The sequence below is a fragment of the Branchiostoma lanceolatum genome, chromosome 3, assembly GCF_035083965.1.
Source record: "Branchiostoma lanceolatum isolate klBraLanc5 chromosome 3, klBraLanc5.hap2, whole genome shotgun sequence".
NCBI lineage: Eukaryota > Metazoa > Chordata > Leptocardii > Amphioxiformes > Branchiostomatidae > Branchiostoma > Branchiostoma lanceolatum.
The window spans coordinates 33,176,138-33,195,611 of NC_089724.1; the positions used below are offsets into that span (position 1 = coordinate 33,176,138).

Consider the following 19,474-nt stretch of genomic DNA (forward strand, 5'->3'; position numbering starts at 1 on the left):
CGACAACAGATGATGATGAACACTGTTGTCAGATACATGTTTGGTATTCTCATAAAGTCTGTTGCTTACAGGTCAGAAATTATACGACTTGGAAATTGCACCATGTATCAAAAGCCACTCACCTTCCGAGTAGGTTTAAATTAGATACTTACTTTTACAGTGAACTTGATGAAAATGACAGTGGGAGACCTAGAGAAAGAGATTTCATTCTACCGTCCCGGCAGCTCGAGTCAGGATTTTCCTGGACGGGATTTCAGGGAGCTATCAACACAATTTTCTGGTATTATCAACGGAGTTAGGACAGCTATTAAAGGAGAGGTGACCGACAAGCTTCTTTTCTTTACTTTTTAAACTGAAGTAACATTGATTATGCGTGAAAGAAATACTGCCGATATTAAAACATACTGTTATAGTGAGGTTACTTTTATCATATGTTGGCTTGTTATTGTTTACTACTGCCACTGACTTAAGTAAATTGAACGTAATTTTTATCACCTTTGGCTGTGCTACATTTTTGCTGTAAACGTAATTCTCATCTAAACAAAGGTTATATGATTACTTTTATCATAACATTGTAATTGAAATCACACGATAACAGAAATGCAATAATACCTGTACATACCTTCTTTATACATTGCAATTGTTTATTTTCCAGTTGATACAGTCTATACAGATGGACATGCAGGACCTAGGGATTGAGCTGAGTATGTTTGACATTTTCCTGACGGGAACCTTGAGTATGGGACCATGGGACAAAACATTCTTTGACGAAAAGGTTAAATTCAAACTTGGGGTGATTCCTATGTACCTAGGTAAGTGTTTGTCACTTCTCCTCTCTACGTTAAAAGCAAAGGACAGATAATATATATAAATCACAATCATGATGATGATGTAATGTCTTGGTAATCGTTGACGAAACGACGGACGAGAACAACAGCATATAAATCATCTGGGTTTAGTTGGAACCTCCAGATGATAACAAAATATCTCTTGATTTGACCATCAGACATTGGATCTAGTAATTATCACATCTTGCTAAGTAGCAAAAGCACAGCCCTGCGGGTAAACCTGCCGCCGTGCCTCGTAGAAATATACTACGACATAGCGGATAAAGCTAGATCTCAAAAATTTTGTCATTATGAAAACGTTCGTGTCATTGACTAAAGTCATAGTTTGTAGCTGTTTGGCCTATATGTTGTTCATTCTTAGTTATTTCGGATTACTGGCTATGGACAACATTCCTGTGCCTTTTTTACACATGCCACAGTTAATCAATCGTATGTCCATAATCCGAAAAGTGACGTCAACGAAAAGGTGGCTTCCTTCGTTGAAAACAATGCTGGTGCCTACTTGCCATGGAAAATATCGGTTAATGAAATGTATTACTTGAAAAGTATGGCGATATTGATCTTTAGCCGTCGCTGATAAAGTTGAAAAGTATGGCGATATTTATCTTTAAACGTCGCTGATAAAATTTCTGATTAATGATTGACATCAGATCTACAGGTTTATTTCCCCTAGAACTTCATGTCTGACCTGACATGAGTTGCACGAAGAGTATCCATTTCTGCCCAATCGTGCACTACTAATATGCTCTAATTATCTTTCAAGGCATTACAGGTAGTGGGTTTATCAGCGTGAAAGTGGAAGCGGGAGTATCTCTGATAAGGATGGCAGTCTATGTAAGTAACAATATACGAGGGGTGATCAATAAGTTCTAAGCCTTATCAAGAAATATAGTGTTATAGTACTTTATAGTCTTTTGTTGATATAAGCCAAATATGAAATATCTGTGGCCATTACTTTCCAGTCGTAGTACATTTGAAGATCAGCAGGTAAGTCGTGAGAGAAAAAAAGGGTGAACTGTGGTCAGAGCTGTGTGAGTCGAGATCCTCATGCCATGATTTGGCACAAAATCTTCGAAGACATTCAAGTTAAAGTCTTTTTTCACCCTGAAAGTCGAGTTGAGGGGAGGTGTCACGGATTGAAAAAAAAAAAACATTATACATGCAATATGTCAATGTACATTATCATTATGTATAATGAGCATTCCCCTCGTATTTCAACTAGAAAAAAGGGGCTATCTGACTTTCGGCAGAGCAAGTTGCCTCACACATATCAGGTCGTGATCTTTGACGAAATAAGATGACTAGTAAGAAATAAGAAACTGATTTAATTTGCATGAATAGTAATAACATTATAAAATAACATCTTAAAAATTCGAAGCATTCAAAGATAGAACTGTTTAACCACATAGCATGTAATCCTTGGGTGATATTGATTTTCTTATGATTATTTGCCAATGATACTGTTATCTTTATTTTTATGAATATTACTTATATCTACACAGTAGCTCATTTCTGTTTCCACCTTAAGTTATTGTTTTGCATCCGTGGCTTATGTTATATTCCTGTACTTTGTGTTCTCTTGTTTTCTATTATGTGTTGTTTCATTTTGTGAAATGCAATAAAATAAAACTTATAAAAGCAAAAACACATTATGTAACCGACTACATCGATATATTCAAATTATGCAAATGAGGCCCTCATTTGCATAATCATCGAAGTAGTAAAATTCAATAATGGGAAACGATAGGGTTTCATACTTACAGTATTTGGAGATAACGTGATAGTGGGCATTGCATTCGCATAAATGATGAGGAAAAGGTAGAAAAACCTTATTTTCTAAGATAAGATATTCATACTTTTGCTATTTTGGTGGAAAATATTATCCACTCGTAATTTATAATTATGTAAAAAACAGCTCATTTGCATATTCGATGTGGAAAATTAATACTGCGTCAATGAAAAAGGTAAACATCATTTGTCGAATGTATGATGTCGTTTAAATCTAATCCATTCATTCATTATTACTGGTCATGATTGTTTGACATATCTTTACAGGGTCAAGTAACGCCTCAAGTGGGCGCCATTGTTGCTGGAAGTCTCGGTATAGGTACCCCACTTCTGAGTGCAGAGCTACAGTTGAAAGGACATCTCCTGACAACCAATTTCCCAACAAGGGCAGAAATAACATTCACGAAGTTCCCACTAAATGTCGGGTCAGCAATCTTTGTTGCTTTTGTTTGTAGAAACATAATGTGCACGGCATGTTGAAACAGTCAACAAAATGCAAAAAAATCATGTTTTATTCACTGCATACATGTAGAGTGCTTTTTTCACAACGATGTGTATTAGGTTAGACTTATATTACTACATGCTAAAGAATTGAAAACACGTCAACGTGCCTACCGTTTTTCAAGGTAGGCTGACCATATGGTAGGCATAACCGGGATACATCTGCGGATACATGTTGAGTGGAAATATGTACACAACTTTGATATCATATCAGAGGTATTGTAAACAAAACGCCTATGAACTGTGATTGAAATCCTCATCGTGAAAAGCATATCAAAACTTACAATCATTTGTGTTTAACACCATTTTATTATTCCAGGGCACGGATGGACATGGTTATGATTCCATTGCGGTTGGAACTCATTGGTATTTTGAAAACTGAATTTCTTGGACACACTATAACGCTATTCGAAATCCTGATTTGGCATTATCAGACTCCACCTGTCGCAGCGAACATGTTCAACACTGGCCTACCACAGCGAGACCTTTCTCCACCTACTTTTAAGAATTTCACATTCGACGTAAGAAATCTCTTTTGAGCATCATATCTGTCATTCGTTAGAAAAGTCAATAAAGCATTTATTTTGTTCTGGGTGCCTGGTATTACCTTGAATCAGACATTGATAAGCTATAAAAAGATCATGACATTCTTTATCCTTATTCTGGTAATACGTTTTCCTAAAGAATGTACGATTTTAAAACATTACGTTTACTAACTAAAGAATACGTTGAATACTAGAACAGCATGATTAAACTTTTGTCAATAGTTTCTGTTGTTGTTTTCCATAAGTTGTCAAAAATGCTGAACTTTTCGAAGAGGGCCGCCATCACCACACATTGTGAAGTCCAGCAGGTCGCTGGTCGGGACGTGGTAGAACCCGCCTTTCAGCTGGAAGTAGCAGCCGAGGATGACGAAAGCCAAGTGGAGCTGACTTACAATGTTGGGACGTACAGAGGTGGAAGTGACGTGGTGAACAATGAAGACCTGGGAGGACCATCAAACGTCGTTTTTAAGGTAGTAGTTTTATTGAGTTTATCAAAGTTAACTTCAACTGTAAGTAAAGGCAAGGCACCTTATGATATCTGTTAACAAAGTGCGCAGCCATCTATGTCGCGCTTGCTCATGCATGAAAACAATTGTTTTGGAAAAAAGCTGGTATTTTGCCCATGTTTGTGTATGTTAAATGTTTTGAAGTAAAATCTACCGACGAAGGTTATTCAATAGCTGTCGAGTCTATAAGATGTGATTTTGGACAAGAGTTGTTTTTACAGAGAAAGGCATATTTTATTAGAAAGCAATTTCAAAGTTGCTTACCTGCAACAATACTTACTTGTTACTAGCGTATATTTCAGTCAAATTCAGTTTATTTGAAAAAAAAAGAGTGAAACATGTTCCTTTGAATGGGTCTCCCATTGTCAGCCCAGTCTACTATCTAATTTGCATTTTCGTCACAATTTGACAACACATTAGTGGCCTCTAGCGATTTAGTTTTCAACATGCAGCTCTAATCGTTTACAGCTGCATTTTGATATGTCTAACGGCCTGTGTATAAACACAGGCCATTAGACATATTGAAATAATCTATGCAATCTAATTCTTTAATTGAAATACAGCAATAATGAACATCTTGAAACATTTCTGCATACAATGAAATGTGGGCAATTATTCTCGACACAATCAGTTTCTTCTTTTACAATTTGTGACATAGATGTAATATGATCACTTTACACTTCAAAAGAAAGTTAGGACAATTTTAACAAGATTATGATTGTGGCATAGTCTCAGCAGGTTTTGAGTAACCGTTCATTCCTCCGTCACCCCATGGAACGTCCTGGGCACTGGCATTTTGTTGCGCAAGGGGCAATATGCAAAAATTGTCTGTATACTAATTAAGCATAGAATAATCGAATTCAAATTGTTTACCAACTGCTTCTTAAAGTCTGCTCTGATCCATGCTCGTCTATGATATAAGTAAGTTTGCTTCGGGATTTGAAAATAAAAGATTAATTTGACCATGTCCAGAAAATGAAAGGAGGTGTGCCGCTCTATTTCACTGTGACGGGGACCAACTCTGGTGGAGGGGACGCTAAGGTCACGTGTGAATTGCCCACTTTTGACGTCACCTTACCTGGAGGGCGTGTCACTCCTGACTTTATCACTACAAGCCATCCCAGCATCCTCCGCGCATCAGCCGTGGCTCACGATGATTCTGCGATTCTTCAAAAACGGGTAAAAACGTTTGATTTGACGTATAGACATAAAGATGGCATATATTGCACTGTGCGACTGCTCTAAAGTTAGAAACACAGGTCTATACTGGAGAAATTTTTTTATATGTAAAATGAATATTTGACATATTAGTGTTGAATCCATGTTTTTCGATGATACTTGGAAGATGTTTAACGTAATGTAAGCGTCTAAGTGTATTATTTAAGTGTTTCGATCACTCGGCCCTAGTTCTCTACTATTCCCGTTTCATATTCCTTTTATCAGCTACCAATGATTAACGGATAATTACATTACATTTTTTTAATTCTTAATAGATGGAGGAAACAATATGAGAGTAATAACCTGAAAAATGACTTTAAGTAAGAAGGTTTGCTTTTTGTGACAAATTTAACGAAATCGTCAATGATTCGAATTCCTTCCTACCTTTATCCCATAACATAGGTTGAAAACCTTAGAGTTTTTCTTTTTCTTTGTTTATTTTATTCAGGAAGCTGTTGGGTATGGTAGAAAGGTCTACGGAGACCAGATTGTGCCGTGGAATGACGTTAGTTCGACGACAAACACTGTTGTGACAGCTGCAGGACGCGCCTTGAAGAGTTTTACAGGTACCAAAGACAAGGTTCTTCGAGGTATTTTTTTGTACTTGTTACTGCTGTGGGGTGATCAAAGTATTATGTTTAAATACTATTGTCTAATTGTTCAAGGTGGAAGGACAGGAAGAGTGATATCCACGCCTATTGCGAATTTAAAAGTAGACACCCCTCAACACTGCGCCATAGAGTGTATGAGGCATCCACCAGCTAAGTGTCTCAGCTTCAACTATGACTACGGATACGAGACTTGCGAACTACTGGAGGAGATAGAGGGAAACGGTGTAGAGATGCATGAGGTACGCAGGGTGTTCAATATGCTACATGGAACAGTATAGGCAAGGATTAGAGAGAATATTATGAGAATGCTGATTTGTTGAGATTTAATCTATACTCTATACCAAAAACTGGTTGCGTGTAAATATTCAAAGTATCTGGTCAATTTACGCCCGTTGTCATTTTACTGTAACAGTTGTTAGTTTTTAGTGTGGAATGTAAAATGGTTGTAAAAATATATCCCTGTTGGGGCTCTGTAATATTGGAGAGATGGTGATTTGTAAAGATTCACGTAAAACACATCCCAATACAAATAGCTTAATGAGCTTATTGTTTGAATTAAAAACCAGATCATGTCCTGAAGTTTTACTGTGTTTGCAGGTTGGGCACTTCTACAATTTTGAGAGGCTTGGTGTTGGTCATGCTGTGGAATTCAGACATGGAGACGTGCAGCTGAGGCATAATGTCTTATACTACTTCAACCTTTACCTGAACAATACGCTTGGTATGGACAATCAATGTTTATTTTTGTACTAAACATCATGGATAGCTCATCGTCATTGCATGTAACGTATCAGTCGTCTATGGTGCACTATTGTTCAGACGAAAAATATTTTGCCTATATGTCCTTCCAAAGATTGCTGTTTATTGCAAGGTCAAGTCTCCGTTTGAACGGAAGCGGGTGCCCGGGAAGTGTTTTTGCATTCGATATATATTGTTGTTTTCTGCCTTCTTTTCTCATGTGAATCATCGATCGGTAATCAGTCCAAGGTAAGGTTGCGTTGGCTGACTCTGAGATGTGATGTGTTGTGTGATACTTATCAATGAATAATGAAATACCTCGCATGACTTGACAAATATAAAAGAAAGTAAAGAATTGAATTCTCATATTAATTGATACGACCTGAAGACATCTGGAAGTAGCACATATATAAGATTATGGGTTTCTTTTGTTTCAAATAGGTTACGTTAACATCCTGACGTCCCCCGGTGTCCTTACTGACTTCACCCCTCCGAGCCCGGGCCCGCTGGAGAACGTCATCATGGACGTGCTGATGACAGAGGATTGCGGGGACTTCGTCCTGGATCACTGGGAACAGTTCAGGTGTGGAGAACAGACGCCCCTGCCGAACCACAGGTATGTAACAAACTCTCGTTCCCTTTTTCTGTTTTCTGATAAGTTGGTAATGAAGCTATCACGATAGGGCACATTTCCCGTCAGTTTATAGCGGAGCATGTGATTGGTGTATTTAGTTTGAAAGACGAAAGCATATACTCAATAACTTTGTTCCTAACGTACAATAGGTGTGCGACTTTTGGATTGGTTTTGTTTCCTCTATGTATTGCAAGACTAGGTTATGTACAGCTTAGTCTTTTTTTTAGGTGGATAGAAGATGGAGAAGGGTCTCGCACTGTGTTTAATGGGCACGAGCCACTTGTTGACTTGCGGTATACCCGGGCCAACAGATATGTGTCCGGTAAGTAAAGCATAAAAAATACCATTATCATATAGCCAGATGTCATTGACCAGCCAGAAGGCTCCATTTACTGGTCGTTATTTTCCCATATTGACAACCTTTTACGGGTCGTTAATGTCCATATACAGACCAGTTGTTCCAAGGTTCCGATTGTCCAACTTTTACATGGCAGGATGCTGTATTTTTTTTAAATTTAATTCTAAGGACCTTTCTAACATAGACATAGACTTATAAAATGCTAATTTAATTTAGTAATGATAAAAAGTAATTACAGTCGAAATCAACGGTAAATTCTGTAAATAACAACATTGATATTTTTGTTAACATGCCCCTTTTTTCATACATGGTACAGCCCTGAATGAAAACAAAGCATCTCTTATGGTCTAGAGATGATACATTCGAACCATCTTCAAATGGTTCTTAAACCAATATGTTTAATTTTTACCCGTAGCAAATTGGGATGGTTTCCATGACAATGAAACCGGTCTCCATGGTTACTCGTGGACCTCGGGGAGAGCTCCGTGCGGAGAAGATGTTCATCCTCACATAGACCCGCATGCGCACCTGTTCGACGTGTCTGAATGGACGCACGATGGTATTGCAAGTCACCCATATCTAGAAGGTAAAATATCCCATAACTTTGACAATCCGATATTTCTTGATCAAATCTTTTCGATTAATTTCTAAAATAATACTTTCTGATATAAAGATAAAGGTTACATTAGGTGTACTCATTTCTATACATTGTTTGCGTTACTTATTTAGAATTGGTTAACTATTATAAATTACTAGATAGTGTGTACTCTCGGCTAATCGCCGCATCTGTTTCATATCCCCTGGAGCCGTCGGCCCGGGTTCAATCCCAGGTCTAGAAACGCCTGGAAAAGAGCCGCATCATCCATTTCTAAGGAGACGTAAAACAGCCCATTGTATAATGGAGCTTATGGTGTCAAACCTGTATACGTAAAAGAACGCAACACACCTTTCGACAAACCTCTCGGGAAGAGTTGGGCAGGGAGTCCCGGTGTGCTTGTTAAAAAACTCAAAACGAGAGGCGTGGTGAAGCCACACAAATGGCTCCGAGATTATAGGGATGTGTAGTTAGGAATGTGTGTCACATGTAATTTTTTTTTCGTATAGTAACATGTAGATATAGATAGAAGCAAATTGAAACCATCATCATGATAGTTCCAATCTTACCTCCCACATAGACGGCGAGTATCATATCACAGTTCGAGCAATCAACAACGTTGAGTTCGGCGGTGCCATGGCAACGACAGTGTGCCACACGACGCCCTACATCATCGACAACACCCCGCCGTTTGTACATCACGTCCACAGCGTGCAGTATGACGAAAACGACTTTACCATTTCAGCCGAGTATAACGTCAGGTACAGAGTAGATTGATATTCAAAAAACGTTTTAGATACCAAAACCATTTTGGCTAATCGTAAATAGCAAATCATACAAAATAACGTTATACACTGCTTTTTAAAGATTCTATAATGGATCCAGCATGTAATGTACCTCCTTGTTTTCAAATACTTAGTGATACCCTTTCCGGCATCCGGGAGATTGACTTTGGACTCGGACGGAGCAAACGTGACGTACACCTGATGGACTGGTATCGCCATGGCAACACGACACACACGTCTGTCAACTTTCACATCCCTGATGGGGTACTGGCATGGGTCAAAGTTCGAGCAATTAACAACGGTATGGGTTGATCAATACCATGTATTCATGTTTACGCTAGATTGAATATGTGACAGCCTATAGTTTGAAGAGAAATTTAGGAATGTCATAATGCGTTAGTGAGCAGCCTTGTTTGCAGTGGCCAATATCACGGCTGTATGTTTAAACTATGCTTGAAGATTCAGCCAAGAGCCATGATTTTATTGTAAACAGATATGTGCGTCAATATGTATTTTTTAAGGGTTTAGTTACTAAAGGTGTCGACATCTTCATTGACAGTTGACCTACGTGAGGTTGGCCATGCAGACCAACCAGTTCTCGTTGATACCTCACCTCCCGTTGCCGGTATCCTGTATGACGGCAGCGTTCACGGTCATGACCTGACCTTTACCTCCAACCCCAACATGATATGTGCGAACTGGAAGGACTTCCATGATGAGGAGAGCGGTCTGAGTAAGTTATATTCAACGTCGTCATTACAAGATTAAGTTGGAATTGTTCAACCTTTGATTGACTGTCTGATATCTTTATCTAACGTAACGAGGTAAAACATCATGTTGTATGACATACAGGTTACAAAGTCTCTCATAAAATAAGATTGCCTTCAGATAGTAGGGCCCCTCGCCACCTCATCTCACCAGTACCATAGCTATTCAGGAGTTGTAGGTGCAGTATAACATTTAACATAAGCCTTCCACTCCTGACGATCCTCTGTCTTCCTTACGAGCTGGTATGTTGACTGTCCTGACCTTCTTTCAGGTCACTGGTCCATCTACGACTGGTCCATGTACGACTGGTCCATGTACGACTGGTCCATGTACGACTGGTCCATGTACGACTGGTCCATGTACGACTGGTCCATGTACGACTGGTCCATGTACGACTGGTCCATGTACGACTGGTCCATGTACGACTGGTCCATGTACGACTGGTCCATGTACGACTGGTCCATGTACGACTGGTCCATGTACGACTGGTCCATGTACGACTGGTCCATGTACGACTGGTCCATGTACGACTGGTCCATGTACGACTGGTCCATGTACGACTGGTCCATGTACGACTGGTCCATGTACGACTGGTCCATGTACGACTGGTCCATGTACGACTGGTCGTACACCTTCCTCCTTTCCTTGCATTATGGTATTAGTTAGCTATAGGGTGCTCCTTGCTCTGGATGCGTGTCCAAACCACTGACTGTAGTTTTGTTTTTCTTTTAGCAGGGCACACCTAATCTTTTTTGTTATATATCTTACGACAAGGGCATGTATGGGACTTGTACTATTATGAACACATGTGACATTTATCATTGAATGATTAGGCCAGTACTTATGGGGAGTTGGCTCAGAACCCGGGACAGACAACGTAGTTCAACTGACTGAGTACCCCCACACGGCATCACAGGCATGCGCAGACGTACTACTTGTTCACAATACAACATACTACTCTGTACTTGTGGCAGTCAACAATGGGCACAACAACTTGAAGGTCTCAAAGTCATCAAATGGAGGTACATGCTTTAAAGGACACATTATCATGTAAATCTTAGATTTGACCATGATCACATCATGCGCATCTTATCATAGTTGTACAATATGTTTCGTTATGGAAACTGGATAACACAGTTCTTTGTACACCACTAACAGTCTTTACAACTGGTCGTCGTTTCGCTGACCGTCTGTCACCTATTTCAGGGTAATACTTACTAGTTAAATATATTTCTGGTACTGATACTTTGAACAAAGAAGTATGATTAACCAACCTGATGAAACTATTCAGGGATATGAATAATGTCTTTTTGGAAAAATCATCATGTAACCGTTTTTGTTTAAGTCCTGTTTGACGCAACACCGCCCGTGGAAGGCACTTTACGGGACGGCTTGGAGCCAGACTCAGACTTGCAGTTCTCGTCCGAACCTTCCACCGTGTCCGCCAACTGGGACGGCTACAGCGACCCGGAGTCAGAGATCGGGGACTACGCCGTGACGGTGCAAAGAACATCTTCCTCTGGAGGTACCAATATACGCCAGACAGGCCATTTACTTATCTAACTATTCTAACTGATTGTTGTTGAGTGATATAAAACTGCCCCAGCTTGATCATGAAATACCATATGACAACTCTTATGCTATTGTTGAGGTGGCTTATGTATACTGGTAAATCACATCCGAAAACTATGCGCATTGCTCTCTCGGACCATCACATCAAAGTTCGTATTTCTTAATTGATATTATCTTACTTTCAAATACAATGTCCTTGTCTAGTATCGATACCGGCCACATTGCCAAAAACGCCTTTTATTCTTTTCTTCAACAAAGCAAATTTATCTCTCAGAAAGCATTCTGTATACAAGGATATTTTGTATTAAGAAATTTAAGAAAAACATTTTTTCTAGTGCTAAGAACTTTATTCTTACAAGATATAATTAAGAAAAAGTATAAATGACAAGAATAAATATCTTATGGGTAGATTCTATAACATGCTGCTTTTGACCAAACATTAGAGGCAAATATTGTGTGAAGACTAAAAAGCTTTACACGAATTGCTATCAATGATTTAACTAGAAATACCTACTTCACATAAAAATTAGAATAAAACTATTCGACGTGTAAGAATTAACATACACGTATTTTTACTTGAATTTGCTTCATATAATGAAATCTGTCTATAAGAAAACGAGAAACGAAAAAAATAGAATTATTTGTGGTAGTGCGGAAAATATTATGAAGAAATGTCGCTTCTATTACAGAAAGCAGGACAAATTCTTCTGAAATCATTCATGAGAAAACGACAGTAGGGCCTGGCGCCACCCAAATCAACTGGCACAAGTTCCACCTACATCATGGAGACCACGTGGTTGTTCAACTAGAGACGACCAATCAGGCGATGGATTCTACCGTGACGTCATCTGATGGGTTCGTTCTAGACCTGACCAGACCTGTGATGGTTCACCTGGGGGATGGGTCGGAGCCGGGAGAGGACAGGGCGTTTTCGGTATGATATTCAGATCAGTAAGGCATAAGAAAATTAATGACTTGTTCCCTATTACAGTCGAAAAAGATAGGGTCGGTAGGTTAGGATTCCCTCTCTTTTCCTATTCCTTCTTTTATGGTTTTCGACCAAAGTGATCCAACAAATACAGTTTAGAAAAGTAGAACTGAATTGCACCAGTGAACCGATATTTCCAACATGTCACACTATGTTAACAGTTAAGGCTGTAATACAGTATCCAATTGACAGTAATAATCAGTGTTAAAGTTCGGATCCCAATCACCATTTACGTATTTATGAATATTAGTATTATCAAATATTATAATAATGGTATTGATAAATATGTATAAACACTGATTATTACTGTCAATTGATTTTCCTTATCGATTTTGCGGTTATTTATGTATTCATTTTCCTGCCATCCATGTCTTTTGTATTGTTCTTTTCTTTTGTAAAAACAGTAAAGAATGATTTTGAAAAAAAAAACATAGGGTGACATACACAATCTGGATTTTTATCACTCAGATGTCCGAAAATTGAATTGGTAACCTCCCGAAAGACTATGGGCGACATGTTTTTGCTAGGGTCGGTCAGGTAACCGAAAATACTTTTTTTTTTCTCACTCGGCCGAATTATTGTTTCTAATCAGCAAATGGTCCCGGAAAATATTACTGTAAACCGTTCTAAATCTACGTATTGATGTTAAACAAACCGCTATTATGACTAATTAATCAGTCATTTAATATAAGGACAGGTGTGTGTAGATTAAGCCAAACGAACAACACCATACATTACATGATTACGTGCGATGTGACACATACTTTAGACTATTCTATTATTCTAGGCCGATGCTTCAAGCATATCTGCCAACTGGAAATTTGCGGACACCGAGTCTGGGATTGAAAAGTATATGGTTATCGTGCTGAGGAAAACAGTTGGGGCAAAGAGGCAAATCTATCCAGAAAGGTCTGTGTTGTTTCGTTCTTTTGATCTTGGTTTACATCTATGAATAGAGGGCTAATAAGCCAAGTTACAAATAGTAATAAAAGGGTTATAAATTGAACTACTAAACTGATTAAAACTTATTTTTAAGGATATCTATTGTCGACTTAAGGTTAATCACGAAATGACGTGTTTTACAAGCAGGGAACAAAATACTGAAATTGATGGAAGTCAAAACACATGGACATCACCTGCACATCTTAATCTTATCGATGGTGCGCAATACATTGTGCGCGTCGCAGCCATCAACCGTGCAGGGGCAGCGACAGTGCACGAAACCAACGGTGTGATCGTCGACACGAGTCCACCAGATGTAAGTACGCCTACCCTTTGTAAGTGATGCTATTCTGCCTTATCACTATGTCAGCCCTTATGGATTATGAGGAGGGCTTCAGGAGTTATAAGCAAAATGCAAGCGGTCGAGCAAAAGAGTAAGGGTGATCCGCTGTGATTGGCTGAAACACGAGTGCCACGAGGTCACGTTACAATACTTGCTAGCTACATGTAAAGTGCCATGGTTCACCTCAAGTGTGGATGATAAAAAAAAGACGAATGAAAAATCAAAATGATTTAGGCATGGTCTAGGGTAAGGTGGCCTGCTGACTAACATTGTGACAAATACATGGGGTAAAGATTAATCACTGTTCCCCACTATTAGATAAGCCTATATATATACATTATTACTCGGAAATTCATTAAAGCATGACAACGTATCGCAACATTTAGCTAACAACAATTATACAGTTAGAGGAAACTGAATTACTCTACAAAAGGCGTTCGCTTATGCAATGAGATTATTCAGTGCGATAAGTAGATACTTACGTAATGTGGTATAGCAATAAAGAAATTATCACTTACCATAATATAGTATTTTTTCTTGAAGACATGGATCAAAATAGTCTGGACATCTCATTTGAAAATCATATTCCTCCTTAGCCAGTTTGGGACAAAATTATTACCTCCTTAATAAGAAAAATGTAATATTCCTGTTTTACACTCAGTTCATGGCATGGTATCCAAGCTGTATATGCATAACTTGTGTTTTTTCTACGTATCAAATCAAATCAAATCAAATTGAGAGTGCGCCGTTGACAAATACAGTTGCCTTGTCTTTAGACGTATATATTTGTACATGGATGACACACGTACACAGCTATAACTAGGGGTGGGTACCGGTACCGTGTACCGGTACAAAACCGGTATTTCTTAATGGACCGGTCCAAAAAAACCGGTCCGTATAAAATCAGTGGACCTGCCTATGGACCGATTAGAAAATTCATAGTACCAGGCGGTCACATAACCGGTCTAAGAAAATACAAAACAGCAGATTTAACTTCGTTTTCGAAGACGTTAGCTGTGAATCATACCTAGAAACGCTTAAAGGATTAGTAAACAGACGGCGAGAAGAGTATAATTATAATTTTGAGACAAAGTGCAAACCTAAGAAATTATATCGTTCCAGACATGACGTTTGGAGACTTTTGCGTGTGTCTCGCTCTCCAAAATATGATGTACTGCGACACTACTATAATCAGGTACAGGTACAGGTCCGGACCTGGACCTGACCCTCTGGACCTGGACCTGGACCTGGACCGGACCTGAATTGTTTGTACCGGTACCCACCCCTAGCTATAACGTATCACGTTTTTATCATGTGACTAACCAGATGGTTAATGTGAGAGTCGGAGTGACAGCCGGAGAGCCTGAGGAGCTGGAGGACGGCTACGTTCTCCACACAGACCTGCAGGGCATACAGGCGTCCTGGATGGGTACTGACTTCGAGAGCGGGGTGGTGTCGTATTGGGTGGCTGTAGGAACAACTCCAGGTCAGGCGGTCTATAAAACGATGCATGACTTTGTTTCTCGAGCAATGTGTGCTCAAATATCATATTTTGTTTCCATTCATTGTAATATGCATACTATATGCTTTCAAAGAACATCTACACCTTGGGACATTGCATCAAACCCTTATTGTGTGCTAACATTTGTTTATTTTTGTACAGGTGGTAGTGATGTTAGTGCTTACCAAAGTCTTGGCCCTAGAACGGATGGTTACGTCGGAAATCTCAATCTTCAACTGACTAACAACATAGCGAACTCTCCTGTCTACTATATAACGGTGAAAGCTGAAAATGCTGCTGGAAGCTTGTCAATGAACATCACCTCAAGGTAAACGTACAAAAACTAGTTAAGTATTTGTGCTACATATACTTCAGGTTTGCTATGTTAGTTTAGTGATTACGGGGTATTTTTATGAATATGCATTGGTATTGAATTTTTATTTCTATTTGAGTTGAATGTGTGATAGTTGTGTGCCGATCTGTTAAAAATAGAGAGAACGCTAGCAACCCCCAAAGAAATGGTATGGCTACCTGCGACGTCACAAAATCAAGATGGAGGCCGCCATACATGCCAACGGATCCAACAAAGGTTTTGCTACGCAAACCTGTAAAAACACATTCTAGGCCATAAATCTCAGAGTAAACCACGAACTTCAACATTCGTAGGAATCGTTTAAAATATATGTTTTCGGTGTGCTCTATCCGCAAACGAATAATATTGAACCCAAAATGTGCACTTAGCGGAATAGCGTGCCTTATAAAATTTCTAACAGGGCAGTCAATTGATCATCACGCATCGTCGTCAGTCAATTATGATTTATAGATGATACAACAGCTTCCGCTTATAGGAATTCTAATAACTAGAATGAAATCTCAGCATTGACCCGTTGAGATTGACGCTGTATACTTTCTGACGTTCAGTCCTATAAAGGTGGTTCGTGCTGACCAGGCCGGGACAGTGACTGACGGCTGGGAGACGTGGACTACAGTAGAACAGGCCATGACTGTGGATGTCGACTATCAGAGAGATGTGTCAACTGTCACAGTCCAGGTACAAACGTCGATAAGCTATGAAATAATGGGTGATACCGTATTTATGGATATTGATACAAATCTACAATAAATAACACTGCTAATCTGCAATAAGCGAAGTCATTGTAGACGCTTATTCTACTAAGGCTGGTATTTTTTGTCCAGATGAAACTTTTTTCTAGGAGCAAAGACAAACGTCTTACAATTATCTAATACTGATCCCCATAGTTCAGCGGCTTTGAGAGTGAGCAGCACGGCATCTCCCATTACGAGTGGTCGGTGGGGACGGAGCCGAGACTGGACGATGTACAGCCGTACACGGCAGCGGGGATCGTTCTGTCGGACCATACTGATAACCCTGGAGGAGGTGTGTTTTATATACTACTGACAGACGGATATTTCTATGGCTCCTTACATATTAAGTAGATATTGATCTGAATTCCTTTAAAACTTTTCAAATATACCTTTTTGTCTGCGGAGTTGATACGATGAATCATTCCATTGCAAAGGTCAAAGTGAATTTTGTAGTGTAAATCGTGTATACGTACCCGGGAATTCTACATTTATGTACAATTCATACATCGTTATGGAAAAAAAGCTTTCTCTTGATTGCTTCCGTGATGGGTACAAACTTATTAAGACTTTCAAAGGTGAACAAACATCCATAATCACAGTCCAGTACAGTAACCCATAACATTTGGTTGTCTTTTGTTTTGTGGTGAATTTGAAGTAAATGAGAAATAAAAAAAATTGCATATATAGCAGTTGTCTGTCATTATCTGTTGTTATGTAGGTCTCAGTAGCCATGGACAGGCCCAGTCCCTCCTACCCCTAAGCCCCGGTGTGCAGTACTACGCCACAGTCCGAGCCATCACGGGTGCCGGGAATGTGCTGGACTTCTCCACAAACGGGTTCACAGTGGACATCACTCCGCCGGTCATACAGATAGACAGCGTCGGTGTACAGATAGAAAACAACCCCATCAAACTAGCCTGGGGGCGTTCTCAATATCAGAAGTCATCTGATTCTATAACTGGGAGCTGGTAAGTGCAGGCAAATTTATACAGCATTTTTAAATAGTATATTACGTATATTACGTATATTTCATGTAAACCATTGCATTTGACTAGACTGGATAGTCATATTGTAAAAATTATACCATAAGTTGTTAAATCTAAATCGCAGCAGTGTGCAGGACTTTAGATGTTTGAAGACAAGCATCACTAAGTCTGGAGATTTCGGAACATCTTAATCCTGTTTATGTATACCTTTGTGCTGACATGTACCAAATTGATCGTTGTCGACCTCAGAACTTGTTGTTTTTATGGTGTTCGAGGCTGTGATGACAGGTTTCCAGAGCGTTTTATATAATATATGCATAGAAATTAGAAGCACCATGATATCAATAGGAGCTTGATTTTTTTTTTAAATCTTAAGCTCCTATTAATATCATGGTACTTCTAGCTCCTATGCATATGTCCGCTTGCTTATTCTACGGTTACGCTTGCTCCGGTGACCGTAGGGGGTCGGGCCGTGAAGCCATGAATTTGTCTCCATGGACTACCAGATGCGGGGGTACTTCTCGGTGCTTTCACGATTAACTTACGGAGTCTATTTGTCACCGGTTCCTGGGTTGATTTCAACTGCAAGTTTAAAAAAATTCAATGCCCGGCCGTGCCCCAAAATTGCCCGATAGCAGCCGAGTGTCCAAAGGGGTTACGCACGAATATGTGACAAAAAATCGATGTGGGCCCCCTTTTCGAATTATGACTGTAGCACTAGAGGTAAACAGCTTCAGACTTGGGCAAGGGGGGAGGGGTCTTGGCGCTTGCTGAGAGATCATATAAGACTAAATTGATTTTACGATAGGTTTTCGGTTTAATCGGAGAAAAGCTTTATAAGAAGGCTTGATCCGTTTTAACAAATGTTAGACCATTAAAGTAAAATGCCTTTCATACGCAGGCATATCATTGAATCAAAGGATGCCCTAGCCTACACGTGGTTCTGCTACGGAAGTTACCCCGGTGCCTGCGACATCTACCCAGTCACGAATACAACAGACATGTCGGTGCCTAACTCTTTGGTCGAACCCATGAGAGGCGGGGCACCAAACATCCTTACCGTTTCAACAATGAATGCGGTAAGCCACTTTTTACGTCCCCACGAAATTAAAACTAAAATACCAATGGCACTGATCAAGGAGGAAATTAAGTTCATTACTTCGCGTGAGATTTCTATTACAGTTTTAGTATTTATGTTTGTTTCGAGTAAGGCCATGTTGATCTGATTATGAATGAAATCCTCTCGGAGCCCAAAAACTGTTTTTCGCCTGAGTGCGAATAAAAAAAAAGTTTAACATGAAATCTACTTGGTCAGGAAGGTTGAAGAGATGCCTACACAGTATCGTCAGAGTCTTTGACTTCGAAATTGACTTTGGCATCCTCCGACGTAAGTATCCATTTTCCGAAATATATATTTTTTAGCTTTCCGCATATATTGGCTCATTTTGAAGATGCTTTGTGCGATTGACAGTATTTTTGCAAAACTGTCTTCTTTTTTAGGAAATGGACGAAAGTGATGCGCACGCGGATGCCATCCATATAATCAAATCAACGTGACCTAGGCAATCAAAAACTATATTCATATGACCCCTACTATACTGTCTGGTAGTAAATCGTGAATTTATTGTATTGTTTTGTATATTGTAATTTAGTCCATCAAATATTTATGGAGCATGACGACGAGGGGTGTTTAGGGGAATGGGGGTTGTAAAGTTGGCCCTTCAATAACATTTTCTCCCCATTACCACAAGGTTGGCCTTTGGGGACAGACTGTCTCCAGCAGCGTGACTGTTGACGAGACGCCTCCTGTTGCCGGTGAAGTTTTCTGTCCCCAGTTTGTACAAGACGCCAGTGAGCTGTCCTGTCGCTGGCACGGGTTCTACGACACGGAGAGCAGCATCCAGTACTACATGTTTGGTGTTGGGTTAGCCGAGGGAGACGACTCCATCTTTAACTTCACACGGATCCCCGGCCATCAAACGCACTATAGTCCTAAAGGTACGTATAATCAATTTTTGTACTTGCATTCATTTGGTTTGCAGCAAGATGATTTATAGTCATACCGTAGCGTAAATTATTATCCGATTTATTCAAATTGTTATCTATCTTTAGTTAAAAGATTGTTGATAGAGACACATGT

The 19,474-nt window shown here is 39.5% G+C and overlaps 1 protein-coding gene across 1 annotated transcript in view; it reads left to right on the plus strand.

Moving 5' to 3' along the window:
• Window positions 1-19,474, plus strand: part of LOC136429570 (uncharacterized) — a 53,562-nt gene that overhangs the window by 6,025 nt on the left and 28,063 nt on the right. The window contains exons 7-34 of the mRNA XM_066419404.1: window positions 161-318; window positions 656-812; window positions 1,612-1,682; window positions 2,904-3,061; window positions 3,457-3,658; window positions 3,928-4,152; window positions 5,161-5,367; window positions 5,855-5,972; window positions 6,072-6,256; window positions 6,615-6,738; window positions 7,197-7,371; window positions 7,617-7,711; window positions 8,163-8,333; window positions 8,923-9,103; window positions 9,262-9,428; window positions 9,687-9,860; window positions 10,729-10,917; window positions 11,241-11,420; window positions 12,157-12,401; window positions 13,243-13,364; window positions 13,545-13,713; window positions 15,067-15,226; window positions 15,404-15,569; window positions 16,163-16,292; window positions 16,502-16,640; window positions 17,067-17,316; window positions 18,236-18,413; window positions 19,086-19,332. Of these exons, the coding sequence (XP_066275501.1) occupies window positions 161-318; window positions 656-812; window positions 1,612-1,682; window positions 2,904-3,061; window positions 3,457-3,658; window positions 3,928-4,152; window positions 5,161-5,367; window positions 5,855-5,972; window positions 6,072-6,256; window positions 6,615-6,738; window positions 7,197-7,371; window positions 7,617-7,711; window positions 8,163-8,333; window positions 8,923-9,103; window positions 9,262-9,428; window positions 9,687-9,860; window positions 10,729-10,917; window positions 11,241-11,420; window positions 12,157-12,401; window positions 13,243-13,364; window positions 13,545-13,713; window positions 15,067-15,226; window positions 15,404-15,569; window positions 16,163-16,292; window positions 16,502-16,640; window positions 17,067-17,316; window positions 18,236-18,413; window positions 19,086-19,332 (4,743 nt within the window). The remainder of the gene's footprint in view (window positions 1-160; window positions 319-655; window positions 813-1,611; window positions 1,683-2,903; window positions 3,062-3,456; window positions 3,659-3,927; window positions 4,153-5,160; window positions 5,368-5,854; window positions 5,973-6,071; window positions 6,257-6,614; window positions 6,739-7,196; window positions 7,372-7,616; window positions 7,712-8,162; window positions 8,334-8,922; window positions 9,104-9,261; window positions 9,429-9,686; window positions 9,861-10,728; window positions 10,918-11,240; window positions 11,421-12,156; window positions 12,402-13,242; window positions 13,365-13,544; window positions 13,714-15,066; window positions 15,227-15,403; window positions 15,570-16,162; window positions 16,293-16,501; window positions 16,641-17,066; window positions 17,317-18,235; window positions 18,414-19,085; window positions 19,333-19,474) is intronic.